The 19,934-nt window shown below is 39.1% G+C and overlaps 1 protein-coding gene across 9 annotated transcripts in view; it reads right to left on the reverse strand.

The window, feature by feature from the left end:
* LOC106870703 (colorectal mutant cancer protein) overlaps positions 1 to 19,934 on the reverse strand; it is a 542,202-nt gene that overhangs the window by 227,783 nt on the left and 294,485 nt on the right. The window contains exon 1 of one of the 9 annotated variants that reach the window (XM_089343925.1): positions 18,665 to 18,781. The exons of the other annotated variants lie outside the window; for them this stretch is intronic. Within the exon in view, the coding sequence (XP_089200051.1) occupies positions 18,665 to 18,766 (102 nt within the window). The 5' untranslated portion in view covers positions 18,767 to 18,781. Of the gene's footprint in view, positions 1 to 18,664; positions 18,782 to 19,934 lie in introns of those variants that run through there. 9 annotated transcript variants of the gene reach the window in all.

Below are 19,934 nucleotides of genomic sequence, written 5' to 3' on the forward strand. Positions count from 1 at the left end.
TATTGATAATATAACCAATAACACAGAGTACCTGAAATGCTGACTTGAAAATATTTAGTCTTGCCAAGTTTATGAGTATAGATCTAATAACATATAAACCAGGACTTATTGTTATTCCTAATATCAATTCTTAACCAATGCTTGTAATGTAGTTCCAATAATTGGATGTGTGAGTTTTCACCAAAATACTCCAATTGCCATAAATTAGAAGAATGGCTTTATTTCCATGACTAGTTTACTCTTGAACACTCAAGTTTTTATTCACTTTCAAATGATTTTAAGAACTAAAGAGGTTTAACAATATTAAACAATATATTATGTTCTATAATAGTTTCAAAGGGAAAAAATGTATTCACATTTACTTATTCCATTGTTCTTATTTAATATGCCTGAATAAGATATATATCATTTGCATACTTCAATTAGTAAATATTCTACAGTTATTGACTTGAGAACCTATCAATAATATTACATTAGACACAAACCAGACTACTGTGTAATTGGAAAACAATTCCATTTTTTACATGAAAAGATAGCTTTTCGAGAAATGCAATAGTGTTCAATTAAACTGAATATACCTTCACACACACACACACACACACAAACACACACATTTGTGCATGTAATAATAAAAATGTATAAATATACATACACTCACACATATAAATTGTTACTATATGGATAATTTTTAATATGCGAACTCAATCTGAAGAATACATAAATACATACATACATTTACACATTCGTATATACATACATATATATCATCAACATCATTTAACATCTGTTTTCTATGCAGGCATGGGTTGAACTGCTTGATTGAAATCTGGTAAGCCAGGGAGCTACACTTATTTCAATGTGGTTTGGCATGGTTTCTACAGCTGGAACCCTTCCTAATGCTAACCACTCCAACAATGTAGCGCCATTGGTATGACGCTGGCATTGGCCACACACTCAAACAATGCATTTTATGTGCCATTGGCATGGGTGCCAGTCAACTGGCTACTGGCATCAGCCACAGCTGTGATTTCACTTGGCTTGACAGCACAGCATATTACCCAACGTTTGAGGGGTGATTTTTATGTGCCAGTTACGCGACACTGGCATTGGCCATGACTATGATTTCACTTGGCTTGATGGATCTTCTCAAGCACAGCATCTTGCCAAAGGCCTCGATCATTTGTCATTGCCTCCACGAGGCCAATAGTTCAAAGATCATGCTTCACCACCTCATCCCATGTCTTCCTGAGTCTACCTCTTCCATAGGTTTCCTCCACAGTTAGAATGTGGCCCTTCTACACACAGCTGTCCTCATCCATATACATCACATGACCATAAAGTACAGTCATCTCCCTTGCACACCACATCTGATGCCTCTTATGCCCAACTTTTCTCTCAGGATGCTTACACTCTATCGTGCATGCACACTGACATTACACATTCAGCGAAGTATACTGGCTCCACTTCTTTCAAGCCTACACATGTCCTCAGCATGGCTGTTCACACACAAGCATCATATAGTCTGCCTTTTAGTCTGAGTGAGCGGCCCTTTGTTACCAGCAGAAGTAGGAGCTCTCTGAAATTTACCCAGCCTATTTTTATTCTAGCAGCTATTCTAGTTTTCCCCCTGGCATTTGATGGAGTCTATTTTCTGTTTTTTTTTTTTTTTGTATTAATTGTACTGGTGCACCTACCACACACAAAAACTATTGTCCCTGTAAACCTTCCTCTGATATTCCTGCACCTCTTATGAGTCTATATCTTACACTGGATGCATGTTATGGAGTTTCTACCTATACCTTTTCTACAGATCAAGCAGGGCCATCTACCTGAAGGCATTTGTGATTTGTTTATTCTCTTACTAAGATTTTGGTTTTTGGCAGATTAACTCTAGGGCCCTTTGATTCTAGACCTTGCTTCCATACCTGAAATTTCTTCTGTAGTTCTGGTAGCTATAAGAACAAGGTCATCAGCATAGAGGAGCTCTCAGCTATGCAAGCCACCTATCTTTTTCTGGTACATCGATAACAGTAATGCAACTAAGTTGGCTAGCCATGTATGGAACTTGAAGAGCAACTCCACACTACATACATACTTGCAGGCATTTAGTTGCATTGATTTATATCCTCAGTTCAAATACCATGGGGATGTGCCTGAAAACAGACAGGTCGTTTGCATAATGTCTTTTGAATTCGGCCTCACATAACCCAATGTAATTTTTCTTTTCAATTGATATAAATCAATGTAACTAAATCCAAGTTGTATGTTAATGAATCTAAGAAATGCAACTTATGCATAGATCTCATATTCTTTGATCCAACACACAGCTTAATTTCAGATTTGAAATTTATAGCCGGTGTTGATACATGGACAGATTTCTTTTATTGAATTGGAAGGCACCACCCACTCTGGATTGAGTTCCTGTTTCACAGACTTTGACATATTTTCTGTTATTCGAGTACCATAATAACATGAAACTATTAGTAGCGCTTTCAGTTGTGTATTTAATTTTATATATATATAATTAAATGCACATATATGTAAAGTAAAGGAGGGATATGATATCGAATTTCTCAAAGTAAAATGTCAAGGAAAACATCTTATTGAGGAATGTTCAGAGTTTGCTCATGCTACCAAATCTAATTCAAACTAACTGAGGAAGAAAATTTCTCTTCAAACGATGTCAAATTTATTTGCCCTGAAGGGATCATACCAATAATGCATAAATATGCAATTGGTGCAATTGAGATACATGTCAGACTTTTATTCTAACTGGAAATAAAAACAAAAAGTTTGAATGTTCAAATTTTTCATTCTCCTCATTTCAATATTGACCACAGAGCTCCAAAAGATTTTTTATTCTCTCTCTGTTTATTTCCTCGTGTTCCTTTCTGTTGAAGAGCATAGACTCAAAATGTAAAAGGTTTTCTCACCTTCCCAAGTGTTAAACTAATACACCTGTTTGTTGTTTATACACCTGTCTTTGTCTTTTGTTTTTCTGCAAATTTCAACTATATATATATAAAGTCAATCAAAACATGAACAAGCAAGAAAAAACAACAACGCGAGGATGTGGAATAAGTACAGTGTTATTGGATGCTCAGGAAAGGAAAGGAAAGAAAAGAAAGAGGATTTCACGTTTCGAGCAGAGCTCTTCATCAGAAATATAGGAAAAGTCCAAAGAAGGGAAGACAGAGAAAGAAAATCACCAACGATGCACACGCGGTCACACACACACATATATATATATATGATTGTACACATACATAAATATAATGAGAACTGGTGGTGGTTTGGTCTATACATTTTACAGTTGTTCACTGGATAAAGAAGAATGAGAAATTTTATATCTGAATTAAAAAAAAAAAAAGTGATGCTCAGATCTGGAGCAAATGCACTTAATCACATGACAGTTGTACCAAGGCTGACACTGCGTATAATATCGGCTGAAATAGAACATGACAGAATATAACAAATGGAATAGTCATGGCTGGAATAAGTGTAATTGTAGAATTGCTGGAGCAGACCTTGGCTGGGGCTAAATAGCAATAATAATGAGTCTATCAATCAACTTCAGTACTTAGCTGATTCATGTATATTTTTTTATTGACTCAGGAAAGATGAAAGGTAAAGATAAGCCCCATGGGATTTGAACTGAGGATATAAATCAATGTAACTAAATGTATATATTTATAAATTAGGCTGTAGAGTGTGTCTACATACAAATATATATATATACATATACATATATATATATATATATATATACACACACACATACATATGCATATGTATATACACATATGCATACATATGTGTATATGTGTGTGTATATTTATATATGCTCATATATGTGAGTGTGTGTGTGTGTGTGTGTGTGTGTGTGTGTATATATATATATTTATATACACACACACACACATACATACAATGAATTCTGAGAAAAACTGGGTAAAAAAAGGAATCAATAGTTGTGTGCAAGAATGAGGATAATACTAGTACAGACATGTAATGTGCATGGGTGATGGTAGAGGTAATGAAGGAGTGCCAGGCAATTCATGTGAAAGGATCTAATAGAAAGAAGACTGAAGAAAACAGGTAGAAGTGGTGAAAACAAATGTCAGGTAGGCGAAACTCAACAAAAGAGGTGACAAAGGAATGAACAAGTAATGGAATGCTATGTTGGAGAGAATTTTCCCAATCTATGTAAGCATTTGTATGCATAGGCATTGGCTGACTGGTAAGAAGCTTGTTTCCTACCCATATGGCTCTGGATTCAGTCCCACTTCATGGCATCTTGGGCAAGTGTCTTCTGCCAGAGCCTTGGGCCAACCAAAGCCTTCTGAGTGCATTTAGTAGACAAACTGAAAGAAGCCTGTCATATATATTTTTATATATGTGTCTTTGTCCCCTAGCACTGCCTGACAACTGCTGTTGGTGTGTTTACATCCTTGTAACTTAGTGGTTCACCAAAATTGACCAACAGAATAAGTACCAGGCATTGCAGAAAAACTAAAAATTCTTTCAAGGTGGTGCCCTATCATGGCCATAGTCTAATGATTGAAACATGTAAAAAATAAAAGATGCTATAAATACAGGCACAGTCTGGCCAAATGGTTAAGAAATTCACTTTGGGATCATGAGGTCTCAGTTTCCATTCTGCTGCCTGGCATCTTAGACAAATATCATTTTCTATAGCCTAGTTGCTTGATTTTCTGAGTTAAATCCTGTGTATCATATTCTCTTCACTGAGGATGCAGTTGAGGTGATGGCGTGTGTTGGTTGGCCACATGAAACATAGTCACAGCATATAAGGAAGTATCTTGCTGAGATAGGACTGACTAGGACAATGCTTGGAGGGTTGCCTGGGACAACCTGAGCTAATACCGACAAACAATGGATGCAGCTATGCACTGCAATGGTGCATGCCCCCATACCTGGCCTTGGTTTGACCGCATCTTGTGAGTGAAACTTAGTAGACAGAAACTGTGTGAAAGTTCACTAGATGGACTGTACCTGCAATTCAAAGATACAACCTAGTCACAAACTGTATCATGTTGAAGCCATCTGCAAATTACATTATGGGTACATGGTCTGTGGAAGTAGCCACTCACATGCTAATTAACAAGCCTGGTAACTTACTTGATTGGCCATGCAAACAGTCATGGTTAGAAATTCTGGCCATGTGCTTCAGAAAAAAAGCATTATTTGAGTACAGAGCAAATCAAAAATTACTTAAATGATAAGAAGACAAGAAATTATGTAACGAATTTCATTAAATCATTGCATCTCATAGTAGAAACAGCTGAAAGCTAATGAAGTTTATTACATAATTTCTTGTTCCCTTGTCCTTTATTTCATGTTTTATGTTATGCTCTGTACTTAACTAATGCTTTTTTCAAAAGCATATGTATATTGAGTTCTAACACCAGGTGCTTAGTAACACTATGTCTCAGTGAAATATTAATACATAGTCGCAAGTCAGGAGGTCCTGGCATCGATCACTTTCGGATAGTGTTTTTTACATGCCACCAGCATGGGAGTCACTGGCATCAGCCATGTTCGGATGGTGATTTTTATGGGCCACCGGCATGGGAGCCAGTCAGGCAGCCCTGGCATCAATCATGTTCAGATAGTGCGTTTTAGGCGCCAGTCAGGGGGCACTGGCATGGACTATGTTTAGATGGTGCTTTTTATGTGCCACTGGCATGGGAACTGGTCAGGTGAACCTGGCGTTGATCATGTTTGGATGGTGTTTTTTTACATTTCACTGGCATGGGAGCAAGTTGGGGGCACTGGCATTGACCACATTCAGATGATGCATTTTACATGCCACCGAAATGGGAGCCAGTCAAGGGGCACTGGCCTCAGCTACAATTTTGGTTTTACTTGATCTTCTGAAGCGTATCGTATCACCTGATGCATCAAGGGTACTTTTAAATGGGCCAGACATGCAACACTGGCATCGGCCATGGCTGCGATGTAACTTTAGTTGCCAGCACAGTATATCTCCAAAGGTCTTGGTCTTCTGTCATTGCCTCTGTGAGACCCAATGTTTGAAGGTCATGCTTCACCACCTCATCCCATGTCTTTCTGGGTCTACCTCTTCCACAGGTTCCTTCCACAGTTAGGGCGAGGACTTCCTCACACAGCTGTCTTCATCTATATGTAACACATGACCATAACAGTGCAGTCGTCTCTCTTGCACACCACATCCAATGCTTCTTAATTCCCACATTTCTCTCAGGGTACTTACACTCTGTCGTGTATGCACACTGACATTACACATCCAGCGGATCATACTAGCATCATTTTTTCAAGCCTATGCATATCCTAAGTAGTCATGGCCCATGTTTCACTGCCGTGTAGCATGGCAGTTTGCACATGCACATCATACAGTCTATCTTCCACCCTGTGTGAGAGGCTCTTAGTCGCCAGCAGAGGTAGAACCTCCTTGAACTTTGCCCAGACTATTCTTATTCTAGCTGCTACACGCTCAGAGCAACCACCCCTACTACAGACGTGGTCACCTAGGTAGCAGAAGCTATCAACTACTTCTAGTTTTTTTCCCCTGGCATGTGATGGAATCTGTTTTCTGTACATCTTTAGTGTTTTTGTGAGTGCATCTGCCACACACAAAAACTATCTTCCAGGTTAACCTTCCTTTAATATTGCTGCACCGTTTATGTGTCTATAGCTTAAACCGGGTACATTGTATGGAGTTTCCACCCATGCCTTTTCTACAGATCGAACAGGGCCATCTACTTGAAGGGCTTTGTGATTTGTCAGCCTTCCTACTTACTAAGACTTTGGTTTTTGCAAGGTTAACCCTAAGGCCCTTCGATTCTAGACCTTGCTTCCACACCCTAAACTTTGTCTCTAATTCTGATAGTAACTTGGCTATTAGAGCAATGTCATCAGCATAGAGGAGCTCTCAGGGGCAGCCTGTCTTGAATTCCTCTGTTATTGCTTGGAGGACTATCATGAATAAGAGGGGGCTAGGACTGATCCTTGGTGAACCCCTACTTCTACCTGGAATTCTTCACTATACTTATTGCCAATCGCCACCTTACTGACTGCATCCTTGTACAGCTCTTACCAACCACTTGTCTATCCCCAGTTTCCACATTAACCACTAGATAAAGGATTGAGGAAACCAGTCAAAGGCTTTCTCCAAGATAGCAAAAGCCAAGAACAGAGATTTATCTTTGGTTAGGTATTTCTCTTGCAGTTGCCTTACCAGAAATATAGCATCAGTGGTGCTTCTACCTGGCACAAAACCAAACTACATCTCATCTAGGCTAACTCTCTCCCTAATTGGGATACGACTTCTCTCTCTAACTTTCATCACCTGATCCAATAATTTGATGCCCCAGTAGTTATTTCTATTTAAAGCATCACCTTTACCTTTGTAGCAGCTGACTATAGTGCTGCTACACCAGTCATTGGGTATGACTCCTTCATGAATTACCTGATTTACGATGCAGGTGACAAGACCATAACCCACAACACCCAATATTTTAAGCATCTCTGCAGTGATTCCTGATGGGCCAGGTGCTTTCCCTATCTTTATATCTTTAATTGCTTTATCTACCAAGGTACTGTCAAGTCGGGTAGTTAATCCCTCAATTGGGTCAACCTTTGGCAGATTCTCCTCCTCCCATTCATTCTCCACATTCAGCAGTCTTTCATAATGGCTTCTCCAAGCCTCTTTCTTTTCAGAATCATTTAAAGCAAGTGCACAATCATCCATGTGGACATATTTTTCTCCTATGACATCACAATTTTCTCTCACACACTGTCTTGCAATCTGAAATGCTTCAGTTCTTTCATCCTCACGTTGCTGAACATTGGCAAGCTTCTTTTCTGCTACTCCCTTGGCTATATATACCTCTCTCCTAGCTTCCCTACTGGCTACCTGATACAGTCTCCTACTACCCCCACTCTTCCAGGCCTTCCAGGCCTGTTTCTTTGCCTACAGTATTGTTCCACCTCCATGTTACCCTAGGTCAGGGAGCCACAGATTATGTACATAGTGCTCAGCAAACTGTCTTGCGGGAATTTCCAGCTGCCTTCTATGTCACAGGACTGTAGCTCCTCCTCCCTCTCATTAAATTTCTCGGTAAAGATATCTCTAAATCTCTGACCATGTGAAGGGTTCTTAAGCTTCCAAGTCCTTCTTTTCCAGATTTGTCTGCTTTTTGGCATGCTTCTGACCTTGAGTCTAAAGTCACTAATAACTAGTCTATGCTGTGGGGTACATTCTTTACCAGGGAGGGTCTTTGTGTTTAAGAGCAACCATGCATACCGCTGTCTGGTGACAATGAGATCAATCTGGCAAGCAGAGACTCCTGTGGTACATAAAAAGCACTATCTGAATGTGATCAATGCCAGGGCCGCCTGACCGGCTTCCATGCCGGAGGCATGTAAAAAGCACCATCTGAACTTGATTGATGCCAGGCATGCCTTACTGGCTCCTGTGCCAGTGGCACGTAAAAGTACCCACTACACTCTTGGAGTGGTTGGCGTTAGGAAGGGTAGCCAGCTGTAGAAACATTGCCAGACCAGATTGGAGCCTGGTGCAGCCACTGGCTTTCAGGACCTCAGTCAAATTGTCCAACCCAATGATGATGATAAAGATGATGATGATGATGATGATGAGGAGGAGGAGGCATGGCTGAGTGGTGAGAAACTTGCTTCCTAATTACATGATTCTGGGTTCAGTCCAACTGCGTGGCACTTTGGGCAAGTGTCTTCAATTGTAGCCTTGGGTTGACCGAAGTCTTGTGAGTGGATTTGGTAAATGGAAACTGAAAGAAGTCCATCATATATATGCAGGTGTATGTCTTTGCATCTGAGGATGTTCCCCACCACCTCTTGACAACCAATATTGTTATATTATATCGTAGGAACTCAGCAGTTCAGTAAAAGAGACCAATAGGATAAGTATCAGGCTTAAAAAATTCAAAAAGTACTAGGATTGATTCATTCAACTAAAAATTTTTCATTAATCTTTTACTTGCTTCAATCATTAGACAGCAGCCATGCTGGTGCACCACCAGGCTGTGTGGTACAAAGATTGCTTCCCAATATACATTTCTGTGTTTAGTCCCACTGCATGGCACCTTGGGCAAGTGTCTTCTACTACAGCCTCAGGCTGACTAAAGCCTTGTGAATGGATTTGGTGAACAGAAACTGAAAGAAGCCCGTCATATGTATATATATGTACATGTGTGTCTTTGTGTTTGTCCCTACCCCACCACTTGATAACTGGTATTGGTGTGTTTATGTCCCTATAAAATAGCAGTTTTGAAAAAGAGACTGATAGAATAAGTAGTAGGCTTAAAACAAATAGTAAATCTTGGGAACGAGTTATTTGACTAAAACCCTTCAAGGCAGTGTGCTAACATGGCTGCAGTCTAATGACTGAAACAAGTAAAAGATAAATATATATATATATATATATATATATATATATATATATATACATAGGCACAGATGTGGCTAGGTGGTAAGAAGCTTGCTTCTCAATCACTTGGCTACATTTAGGTTTTACTTTTGGCACCTTGGGCAAGTGTCTTCTGCTATAGCCTCGGACTGATCAAAGCTTTGCGAGTGGATTTGGTAGAGAGAAACTGAAAGAAGCCCATTGTATCTATCTATCTCTTTACTCTCTCTCTTTTACTTGTTTCAGTGATTTGACTGTGGCCATGCTGGAGCGCCGCCTTTAGTTGAGAAAATCAACACCAGGACTTATTCTTTGTAAGCCTAGTACTTACTCTATCAGTCACTTTTTGCCGAACCACTAAGTTACGGGGATGTAAACACACCAGCATAGGTTGTCAAGCGATGGTGGGGGTGGGGGGGAACAAACACACATACATATATATATATATATATATATATATATATATATATACGACGGGCTTCTTTCAGTTTCCGTCTACCAAATCCACTCACAAGGCTTTGGTCGGCCTGAGGCTATAGTAGAAGACACTTGCCCAAGGTACCAAGCAGTTGGACTGAACCCAGGACCATGTGGTTGGTAAGCAAGCTACTTACCTCACAGCCACTCCTGCGCCTATATATATATATATATATATATATACACACACACACACACACATATATATATATGTATGTATGTATATGTCTGTATGTTTGTGTTTGTCCCTCCACCATCACTTGACAACTGATGTTGGTGTGCTTACATTCCCGTAACTTAGCAGTTCGGCCAAAGAGACTAATAGAATAAGTAGTAGGCTTACAAAGAATAAGTCCTGGGGTAGATTTGTTTGACTAAAGGCGGTGCTTCAGCATGGCCACAGTCACATGAATGAAATAAGTAAAAGAATATATATACATATATATACATACATATGAGGGGATATCGAAACATTCCTGGACTAGTTATGCTTAATAAAAGATAATTTATTTATCTAAATTTTAACATCATCTCCTTTGAAATAGTCACCTTGTACAGCAATACACTGGTCCTAACATTCCTACCACTTTTGGAATTTGGCCTGGAAGTCGTTTTCCATAAGCAAGTTGAGGACTGTCTATGATTTGCTCTTGATCTTGACAACAGTATTAAAATGGTGACTTTTGAGCTGCTAAATCTGACGAATAGGGCAGGTGCGGATGGGATACCATGTTGTTTTGAGCAAGAAACTCATGAGGAGAGCTTGGTGACAAGGTGCATTGTCGTCATGAATAATCCAATTCTTTGTGCTCTACAGATTGAGTTGCTTACGTCAAACGTCTTCGCTCAAATGCTTCAAAATGTCACAGTAGAACTCTTGATTGATGGTCTGGCCCAAGGGGACAAATTGTCAATGTACAATACTGCGAATGTTGAAAAAAACCATGAGCAATGCTTGATTGAGCTGCAGCTTTGTTGTGCATCCCTGCCACTTGAGACATTGCACATGACCCACTACCTCATCCTTGTAAGCTTACTGAAGTATGCGCAGTGTCTCTGTAGCAGACTTCCCAAGTTTAATGCAAAATTTCACATTGGCCCTTTGTCCCAACTTCCTATCCATGACTAAAATTACACACTACAGCATACACATGATCACAAAAACCCAAATTTCACAATTTGTGAAATAAACACAGCGATGTCACCCAGCACACTGCCTCATGGTGGTCACTGCAACAGTGTGCTGCCATCTGTTGGCATGCTACAGAACTAGTCCAAGAACTTTTGATACCACTTTGTATATATATGTACACACATACACACGCGAGTGTTACCTGTTATATGAAGGGTAACTTTGGTAATGTACTTTTGCCACCATGGAAATATGGCATTACATGCAATAATTATAATTCGACTGTTATCAATTTCCTTGGTGCTTATACAAAATGATAAAATGAATATTAATTTTTAAAAGGAAAGAATTCATTATCTTAAAATTAAATTAAACAAATTTCTCCTCCTCTATCATTTCCTCTCCCTCCTTCTCCTCCATCTTCTCTGATTCTTTTTCTCTCATTGTATATGTTTGTGTATAGCATTTCTTTATTCATTGCTTGTACCAGCAAGAGGTACAGGATGTGCACTCATCCTGTACCTCTTGTGTTATATGTCTGTATTTTTCTTTTATTCTCTTCTTCCTCCCTCTATATGACAAAGCATCTTTGGAGAAACCAATCAACCAATATTTGTATCAACTCTTATAGGTGAGTGTGTGTGTTTATAAATCTTCTGATGGCTGATACATAAATCTAATGATCAAAATTTAAATTCCAAAAGTAATGTCTCTATCAATCACATTGGTTCTACCTAACATAAAAAAAGAGTAGTAACACACATGCATGCATGCAAACACACACACACACACACACAAGATCATTTCTTCCTTATGATGAATCTGTGAAGCTTTTGTAATGTATCTCTGTATGATATTCATACACAAATATGGAAAATAAAAAATGATATTTAATTATAAAAATGTAATAGGACTTTTTAAGTATCAAATGGCTATGGAGGCCCACCTGAATAAAATAAGGATCAAAGGGGTCCAGAGGCAGAAAATTGTTGAGAATCATTGTTCTAGAAGGATGATGTTCTGGCGAAGAAAAACTTGTCTTAGTGGTTAGTATGGGGTTGTGAAAGGGAAGTGAAGAAACAAGTGGGTTGGGGTGATGGTGACTGAGAATTGGAAGTATAATACCAGTCAGTTGAAAGGAACAGAGGCTAGTATAGTAACAAGAGAAAAGGCAGCTCACCTGTAGGCTTAATGGTATTAGTCACTTACAGACATGCTCTAGCATGTTTTGAAGTGAGTGAACATCATTCAGTTGAATGACTCTAATCTTGATGCTGTCCAGGAGCTCTGTGTCCATAGCAACAGCTCCATTCTAAGTGTGACAGCAATACTCCATTGTGGGTCTCATTTGAATTTTGTAGAGTGTCAGCAGCTGGTAGGGCTGAAATATTTTCTGGTCCTGAAAGGAAGGGCCAGTTTTGGGATGTAGTACTAGCTATGTAAAGGATGTGCTTTCCTCATGAAAGAACCTTGATGATAGGGAGACCCAATATTTGGAATTACTGTGATGAATCTAGCTGAGTGTCACTCATATTATAGGAAGAGCTACATTAGTGTTTTCTTGATAAGGGGAGTGGTTGAGGTTCTTTTATACTCTTAAACGAAACAAAGTCGACATGACCCCACTAAAGGATATTTTTAAGGTTTCTGTTTCTAGAATCAATGTATGCTTGGCATGTGATGTTTAGGTGGCATGTGGATAATGCCTGGCTGGAATGAAGGATTGTATTGTCTGCACATGAACAGGCACTATTGGATGTCATGGCATTCGGAGTGGAAAATTCTCTGTTAGTACATGTCACTATGGTGTGATCAGCTAGGAAGCTATGTATCCAAGAGTTGAGAAATGGGTGGAGCCCATAGTAGGAAATTTTGATAGCTATGCATGCCAAAGAGTTGAGGTCTTTGCTCATGTTTAGAGCAATAACACTGGAGTCACTGAACATTTTTAAAGCGAGAGCCCGTGGATGTATGACTGAAGAGAGTAAGCCTCCAGTGAATTTAGCTCTGTAGAAGCCATACAGGTAGAAAAAGTGGAGGATATCCTTGTTAATGGCTATCTCTGTTACCATAGAGATGCTAGAAGTGAGAGCAATAGAAGGGAGGCAGCTGGTTCAAAAAGGGTGCCTATCTTTGGAATGAGACACACTGAAGCTTGGTATCAAACGTCACAGTACATCTCTTTAAAGAGCGAGAGATTAAAGTTAGGTGAGCAGAGGTGCCAGTTCTGTGGCGCAATGTTTGAGTATAACTGTAGGGACATTGTTAAGGCTGGTGGCATTTTTTGTTTGAAGTAAATGGAAGTATTTCCATAATTGGCATGTATGCATGTGGAGTGGGATGCCTAGAAGAGTGAACGGGAATGGATATGGAGGGAATGGTCCAAGAGTAATAGAGTGGAGTTTGATGTGAAGTGGATAGCAAAGGTGGAGGGTTTCTCTACGGGGTGCTTCTAATAGAACTGTCAGTTTAGAAGTGCAAGAAAAGAGAACTCAGCAACATTAGTGGAAATTCTTTAGGTAAGGGACCGGAAGAATTAGCTTGCAGTTTAAGAAATGGGAAAGCTTGAGGCTCATGTGATGCAGGAAGATACTCTTTGCAAACCAGATAGTGGTCTTACAAGAGTTGCATTGCTTTAGATTGTGGGTGATATTCTCCAGGCATTGAAAGCCTTGTTTCTTGCCTGAATGTTGCTGCTGTATATGTATACATATATATATAGATATGTATATCTATCTATGTATCTCTCTCTCTCTCTCTCTCTCTTTCTCTCTCTCTCTCTCTCTCTCTATATATATCATCATCATCATCATCATCGTTTAACGTCCGCTTTCCATGCTAGCATGGGTTGGACGATTTGACTGAGGACTGGTGAAACCGGATGGCAACACCAGGCTCCAGTCTGATTTGGCAGAGTTTCTACAGCTGGATGCCCTTCCTAACGCCAACCACTCAGAGAGTGTAGTGGGTGCTTTTACGTGTCACCCGCACGAAAACGGCCACGCTCGAAATGGTGTCTTTTATGTGCCACCCGCACAGTTAAGAATGTAGTAGAGTACAGTATAAAGCTCGCCCAGCTTCAGATTTCACCCTCTGCTATCCAGTAGTATACATACTGCCAGGTTTGCATTTGGGCATCTATAAATAGATAATTGAAAACATTTGGAGACAACAAGGAGTAAGGTCAGGCATTTATTTTCAATCACTATAGTTGTTTGTACACAGTGTAGTTCTCCATGTGTGCACGTACTTGATTATGCAAACATTTCCCTGCATTATGAGATCTAGTTGTGTTTCCTCAGGTGACATGTAAATATTGTCTCTGTAAAGTTCAAATTCTTGGCTTCAGGAGCATCCTCTCTGTCTGTCATGGCCTGAAGTTAGTAGTAACCACTGAGTTTATCAAGATGTGTTATTGCTGAAGGACCATTGGCAAACCTCGAGAACTATGTTGTGTAGAAACAATTGTAGTAATTGAAAATAAATGTCCAACCGAACTCCTTCATGTTGACTCCAAATTTTTTCAATTATGTATATATATATATATATATATATATATATATATATATATATATATATGTATTTATTTATACGTGTGTGTCTGTGTTTGTTTCTCCACATTCACTTCACAACTAATGCTGGTGTGTTTATGTCCCCATAACTTAGCAGTTTGCCAAAAGAGACTGATAGAATAAGTACTAGGTTTACAAAGGTGGTACTCCAGCATGGTCACAGTCAAATGACTGAAACAAATAAAAGAAAAAAGAATATATATATATATATAAAACAAGGACTAGGGTCAATTTTTTCAACTAAAAATTCTTCTAGGCGGTGCCTCAGCATGGCTGCAATCTAATGACTGAAACAAGTACTGCACAAAAACCATATAATTTGCACAGATGATTTTCAGGATAATATTTATTAAAAAAAGCTTCTACTCATGTAAAATTCACCCCCAAAAGTTTTCAGAATTGCCAATATGGCCAAATGAAAAAGGTTTTCAATTTAGTTGTATTTAGCATAATTTCACTTACCTATGATTAGATTTTATTAAATTTTCATCATCATCATCGTTTAACGTCTGCCTTCTGTGCTAGCATGGGTTGGATGATTTGACTGAGGACTGGCGAACCAGAAGGCTGCACCAAGCTCCAATCTGATCTGGCAGAGCTTCTACAGCTGGATGCTCTTCCTAATGCAAACCACTCTGAGAGTGTAGTGGGTGCTTTTACGTGCCAGTCAGGCGGTACTGGCAACAGCCATGTTCAAAATGGTGATTTTTACATGCCACCTGCACAGGAGCCAGTCCAGCGGCACTGGCAATGACCTTGCTTGAATGTTTTTTTAACGTGCCACCAGCACAAGTGCCATTAAGGCGACGCTGGTAACGATCATGTTCAAATGATGCTATTTACGTGCCACTGGCACGGAAACCAGACAGCTGCTCTGGCAATGATCATGCCCGGATGGTGCTCTTAGCGCTCCACTAGCACAGGTGCCAGTCATCAAATTTGGTTCAATCACGATTTCAATTTCACTTGCCCCAACAGGTTTTGTGTTCAATGAAAGGAGAGGTTGGCATGGGTGCCAGTCATCGAATTTGGATCGATTTCATTTGCCTCAACAGGTCTTTGCAAACAGAGTTTAGTGTCCAATGAAGGAAAGGTACGCATAAGTGGGCTGGCTACACCCCTGGCAGAGGCCTCAGATTATGGTCTCACTTGGCTTGCCGGGTTTTCTCATGCACTGCATATTTCCAAAAGTCTCAGTCACAAGTCATTGCCTCGGTGAGGCCTAAAGTTCGAAGGTCGTGCTTCACCACCTCATCCCAGGTCTTCCTGGGCCTACCTCTTCCATAGGTTCCTTCAACTGCTAGGGTGTGGTACTTTTTCACACAGCTATCCTCATCCATTCTTGCCACATGACCATACCAGCGCAATCGTCTCTCTTGCACACCACAATTGATGTTTCTTAGGTTCACTTTTCTCTCAAGGTACTTACACTCTGTTGAGTATGCACCGTTAAATAAAAACAATTTTTGTTTAACAGGTATCACATTGAAAGCTATTAAATTACAAAGTGCTTGTGTTGTTTATAATAAACTTTATTTTACATTTCTTGCCCACAAGAAATGTCTGATCTTTAGAATACTGCTGTATATCTTCTTAAATCACAATCACAGGAAAAGTTGTTGATAAGAATTACCAACAAAAACAAGGCTGATAAATATGCACAGGTGTTGCAAATTAAGTTTAATTACCAATAAACATCAGCTTGGATGACACTTTACTCAACTGACAGAGGAAGGTGACCGATCAAACTGATTATGTAAACAGAATTTTTTTCCACCTATTCTTATCGGAACCTTTGATACAGAGTATCAAAATTTTAATCTCTTTCACACTGATAAAATGTCAAGCAAACTTTAAAATTTGTCATTGCTGTTATTGTCAGTATGGGCAGAACATATGAATCATTTACTGTGAAGGAGAAATTAAATATGTTGAATATGCATTTGAATGTAGCAATAGAGCTGCTGGGAAGGCATTTTAATGTTAATGAAGTTGGCGTAAACAGTATGACAAACTTAAAACTGTGCCTAGTAATAAATAGACAAAAACAAAACATACAATCAAGATTATCCATATCATTACATTTTTTCAGTCAGGAATGTCCATATCAGTATGTATGTCAATGGTGTTCCATTGTGATAGGTAGAAACTGCAAGCAATGTAAAATATGGCCTGGACTGTGTTTACCAACATGAACGTCAGACTTCAAAAAGTAGTTAATCATTTAACGGTTTTAATAAATTTATACAGAAAATATAAGCATTATACCGTCCAGCATAAATAAAAGTCAACTTCATTATATTTAAGCCATTATTTTTTTCTGCAAAAACCTATTTTGACATTAAATGAGTCAACTTCCAGTATGAATGTTTACATTTTGTACATCATTTTGCAACAAAAAAAAATTTTCAAAATAAATTCTGGAAATGATCTACTCGTAATTTATGCACCCCTTAAAGTTTATTTCTATTTTTGTGAAAAAAAGTGTGTAAATTACATGTGTTTTCACAGTAAAAGATACATACAATGAGTTTCTTTCAGTTTCCATCAACCAGATCCACTCATAAGGCTTTGGTTGGCTCAAGGCTATAGTAGAAGATACTTTTGCCCAAGGTGTCATGTACTGGGACTTGACTTGTCTTTCACACATACACACACACACACACACACACACACAGTGTTTGTCAAGTTTGTGTCCTGTAGATACTGCTAATACACCTATTCATACATACATAGGTACAATCATACACATACACACGTGTGTTCATGTAGACTGATCTATTGATTATTGCCTAGGCTGATAGATTTATCAGAGAGAGAGAGAAAAAAAGAGAGAAATGGTTAGGTCATCACAGTTTATCATTAATGATAATAATAATAATAATAATGATAATAATAATAATAATGGTAGTGGTAGCAGTGGTGTTTGTGGTACCAACAGTGATATAGTAATGATTTCTGTTATTGACTCACTGGTGAAGGGTGAGGGTGTATAATGCTAGGAAAAATTACAGAAGCAGTTGTAGTAAATAGGAAGGGTGTGGTGGGAGTGAGATGCATAAGGAGCTTTCCATCTACCATGATTGAAAAACAAGTAGTAGCAAAAGAAATCAAATATGAACACACACACACCAAGAGTAACAGCAAAATTGTCAATCTCACAAATTCTTAAAACTTCTTAAAACCAATAAACTAATCGATTAGCAATTTTTCATTTTCCCAGATAAGACATCTGGCTACATTGACACTAGTTTTTGTAAGAATCAGTGAAATACCCATTGAGATATTTAGCTAGAAAGAGAAGAGGTTGAAATCGCCAGCCTCACCATGTCTTCCCAACTGAGCAATGTTGAGAGGGCTAAGATCATCCAGGCCTTCAGTAATGGTACCAACACACATTCTCTAGTTTCTATCTTCAAAGTCCATTCAAGAACCATCAAGAAAATTGTGAATAAGTTTGAGAAAGAGGAAATAGTAGAAAGGAAAACTGGATCAGGAGGTCATAACTGCAAGAGGGATCATCATTTCAATCTAGAGCTGAAGAGATCAATCAGAAGAGATTCAACTCAATTCACAAGACGTTTGGCACATAAGAGGAGTTACAGCTATGGAAGTCTAAAGAGTGGTGACAGAAGACTTGAACATGAAATCATTGAGATCTGTGAGGCACCTTGTTACTCCAGGACAAAAGTTAGAAGGTTGGAGAGAGTGAAGATCATCTTGAACAAAGTGAAACTTAATCCTGGAGTGATCTTTTACACAGATAAGAAGAATTTCATTCAAATACACACACAAACGGATGCAACAGCTGCCTTCTGGCTTTAGATCCTCACAAGAGAGTCAAAAGCCATTTTTCAGGTGGTCTCTGGTGGCAAGAAAATACCATTGATCATCTTTGAGAAGGCTGAGAATCTGACAAGAATTTGTTTTGTTCAAGTTTTGAAAGATGTAAAGACCTGGATTCTTTCTGAATATCTTGAGGCAAGAGTCAAGGGAAACCCCACCAAAATCATTAAGGACTTCAAGGTTACATACCAGCAAGATGGAGCTCCTTGTCACACAGGTGCAGTGGCTCAAAAATTTCTCAGGGATGAGTTTAGGAAGAGGTTTTTGGAGTAAGGATACAACCCACTTCATCACTTGATCTCAACCCTTTAGACTTCAGCATCTGGAATGAACTGGTCAGAAAAGTTTGTGAGAAGTCCTACTTGCAAGCCCTTAAAAAACTCCATCCATAGGAGGAAGGCATTGATGAGTAATTCATTAAGAAAGCTTGAGGTACAGTCAGGAAGAAGGCCGAGGAAGTCATTGCCAAAAGAGGATCAACTCTTGATGCCTAACAGGTAGCACTTTGAAATAAGACTTTAAGCTTCTATTTGAACTTTATTTCAATCCTTTATGAGTTCTCAATCCTGAGCTATGGTTAATTTTTTATGAAAATGTCATTTTCGTCCTTCATCAACTTTATCATGATTCTTCTGGTGAGCTTGGAGAGTAATCAACATTTTCTCTTGCTCAAAGCAGAGTCCAATAGTATTGGGAAAACTTTTGATAATTCCATAAAGCATTCCTGAAATACAAAAGTTTGAAGCTGAATCTAAAATTTGAACAGTTTTGCTAATACACTTGGTATATATGCATATGTAAATGTATAAAGTCGATGTGTGTGTCTGCACACACACACACAAACATTGGGACCCAAATAAAATATTAATCTCTACCAGTTATTGAGTATACTCTTCTCTTATTTTATAACAGTTAATACCAAACAAGTATACATATCATCATCATTTAACATCCGCCTTCCATGCAGGCATGGGAGGCATGGGTTGGCTGCTTTGACAAGAGCTGGCCAGCAGAAGACTGCACCATATTTCTGTATCTGTTTTGGCATGGTTTTTATGGCTGGATACCCTTCCTAACACCAACCTCCCCCACAGAGTAGGCTGAGTGATTTTTATAGTGTGGACTGGATGCCTTTTATGTGGTACCAGCATTGGCAGGGTCACCAACTAACTTGCAAGACAAGGAATTTTGAGAGGGGAAGGGGCGTTGGAGGAGGTGAGCTTGTGTCAGATGATGACAGAGAGAAAGAAACAGGTGTCTTGCTATAGAGGAGGTACATGGTTACCCAGCCAGAGAGAGAGAGAGAGAGAGAGAGAGAGAGAGAGAGAGAGGGAGAGAGAGAGAAGGAGAAGGAGGGAGCATTAACAAGAGGGCAAAAACAAGCATGCTGCTGTAAAGGAGATACATAGTTACCCAGCCAGAGAGAAGAGCAAGAGGAAAGAGAGAGAATGGGAGAAAA

The sequence above is a fragment of the Octopus bimaculoides genome, chromosome 28 (genome assembly GCF_046866305.1).
Source record: "Octopus bimaculoides isolate indiv1 chromosome 28, ASM4686630v1, whole genome shotgun sequence".
Lineage (NCBI taxonomy): Eukaryota > Metazoa > Mollusca > Cephalopoda > Octopoda > Octopodidae > Octopus > Octopus bimaculoides.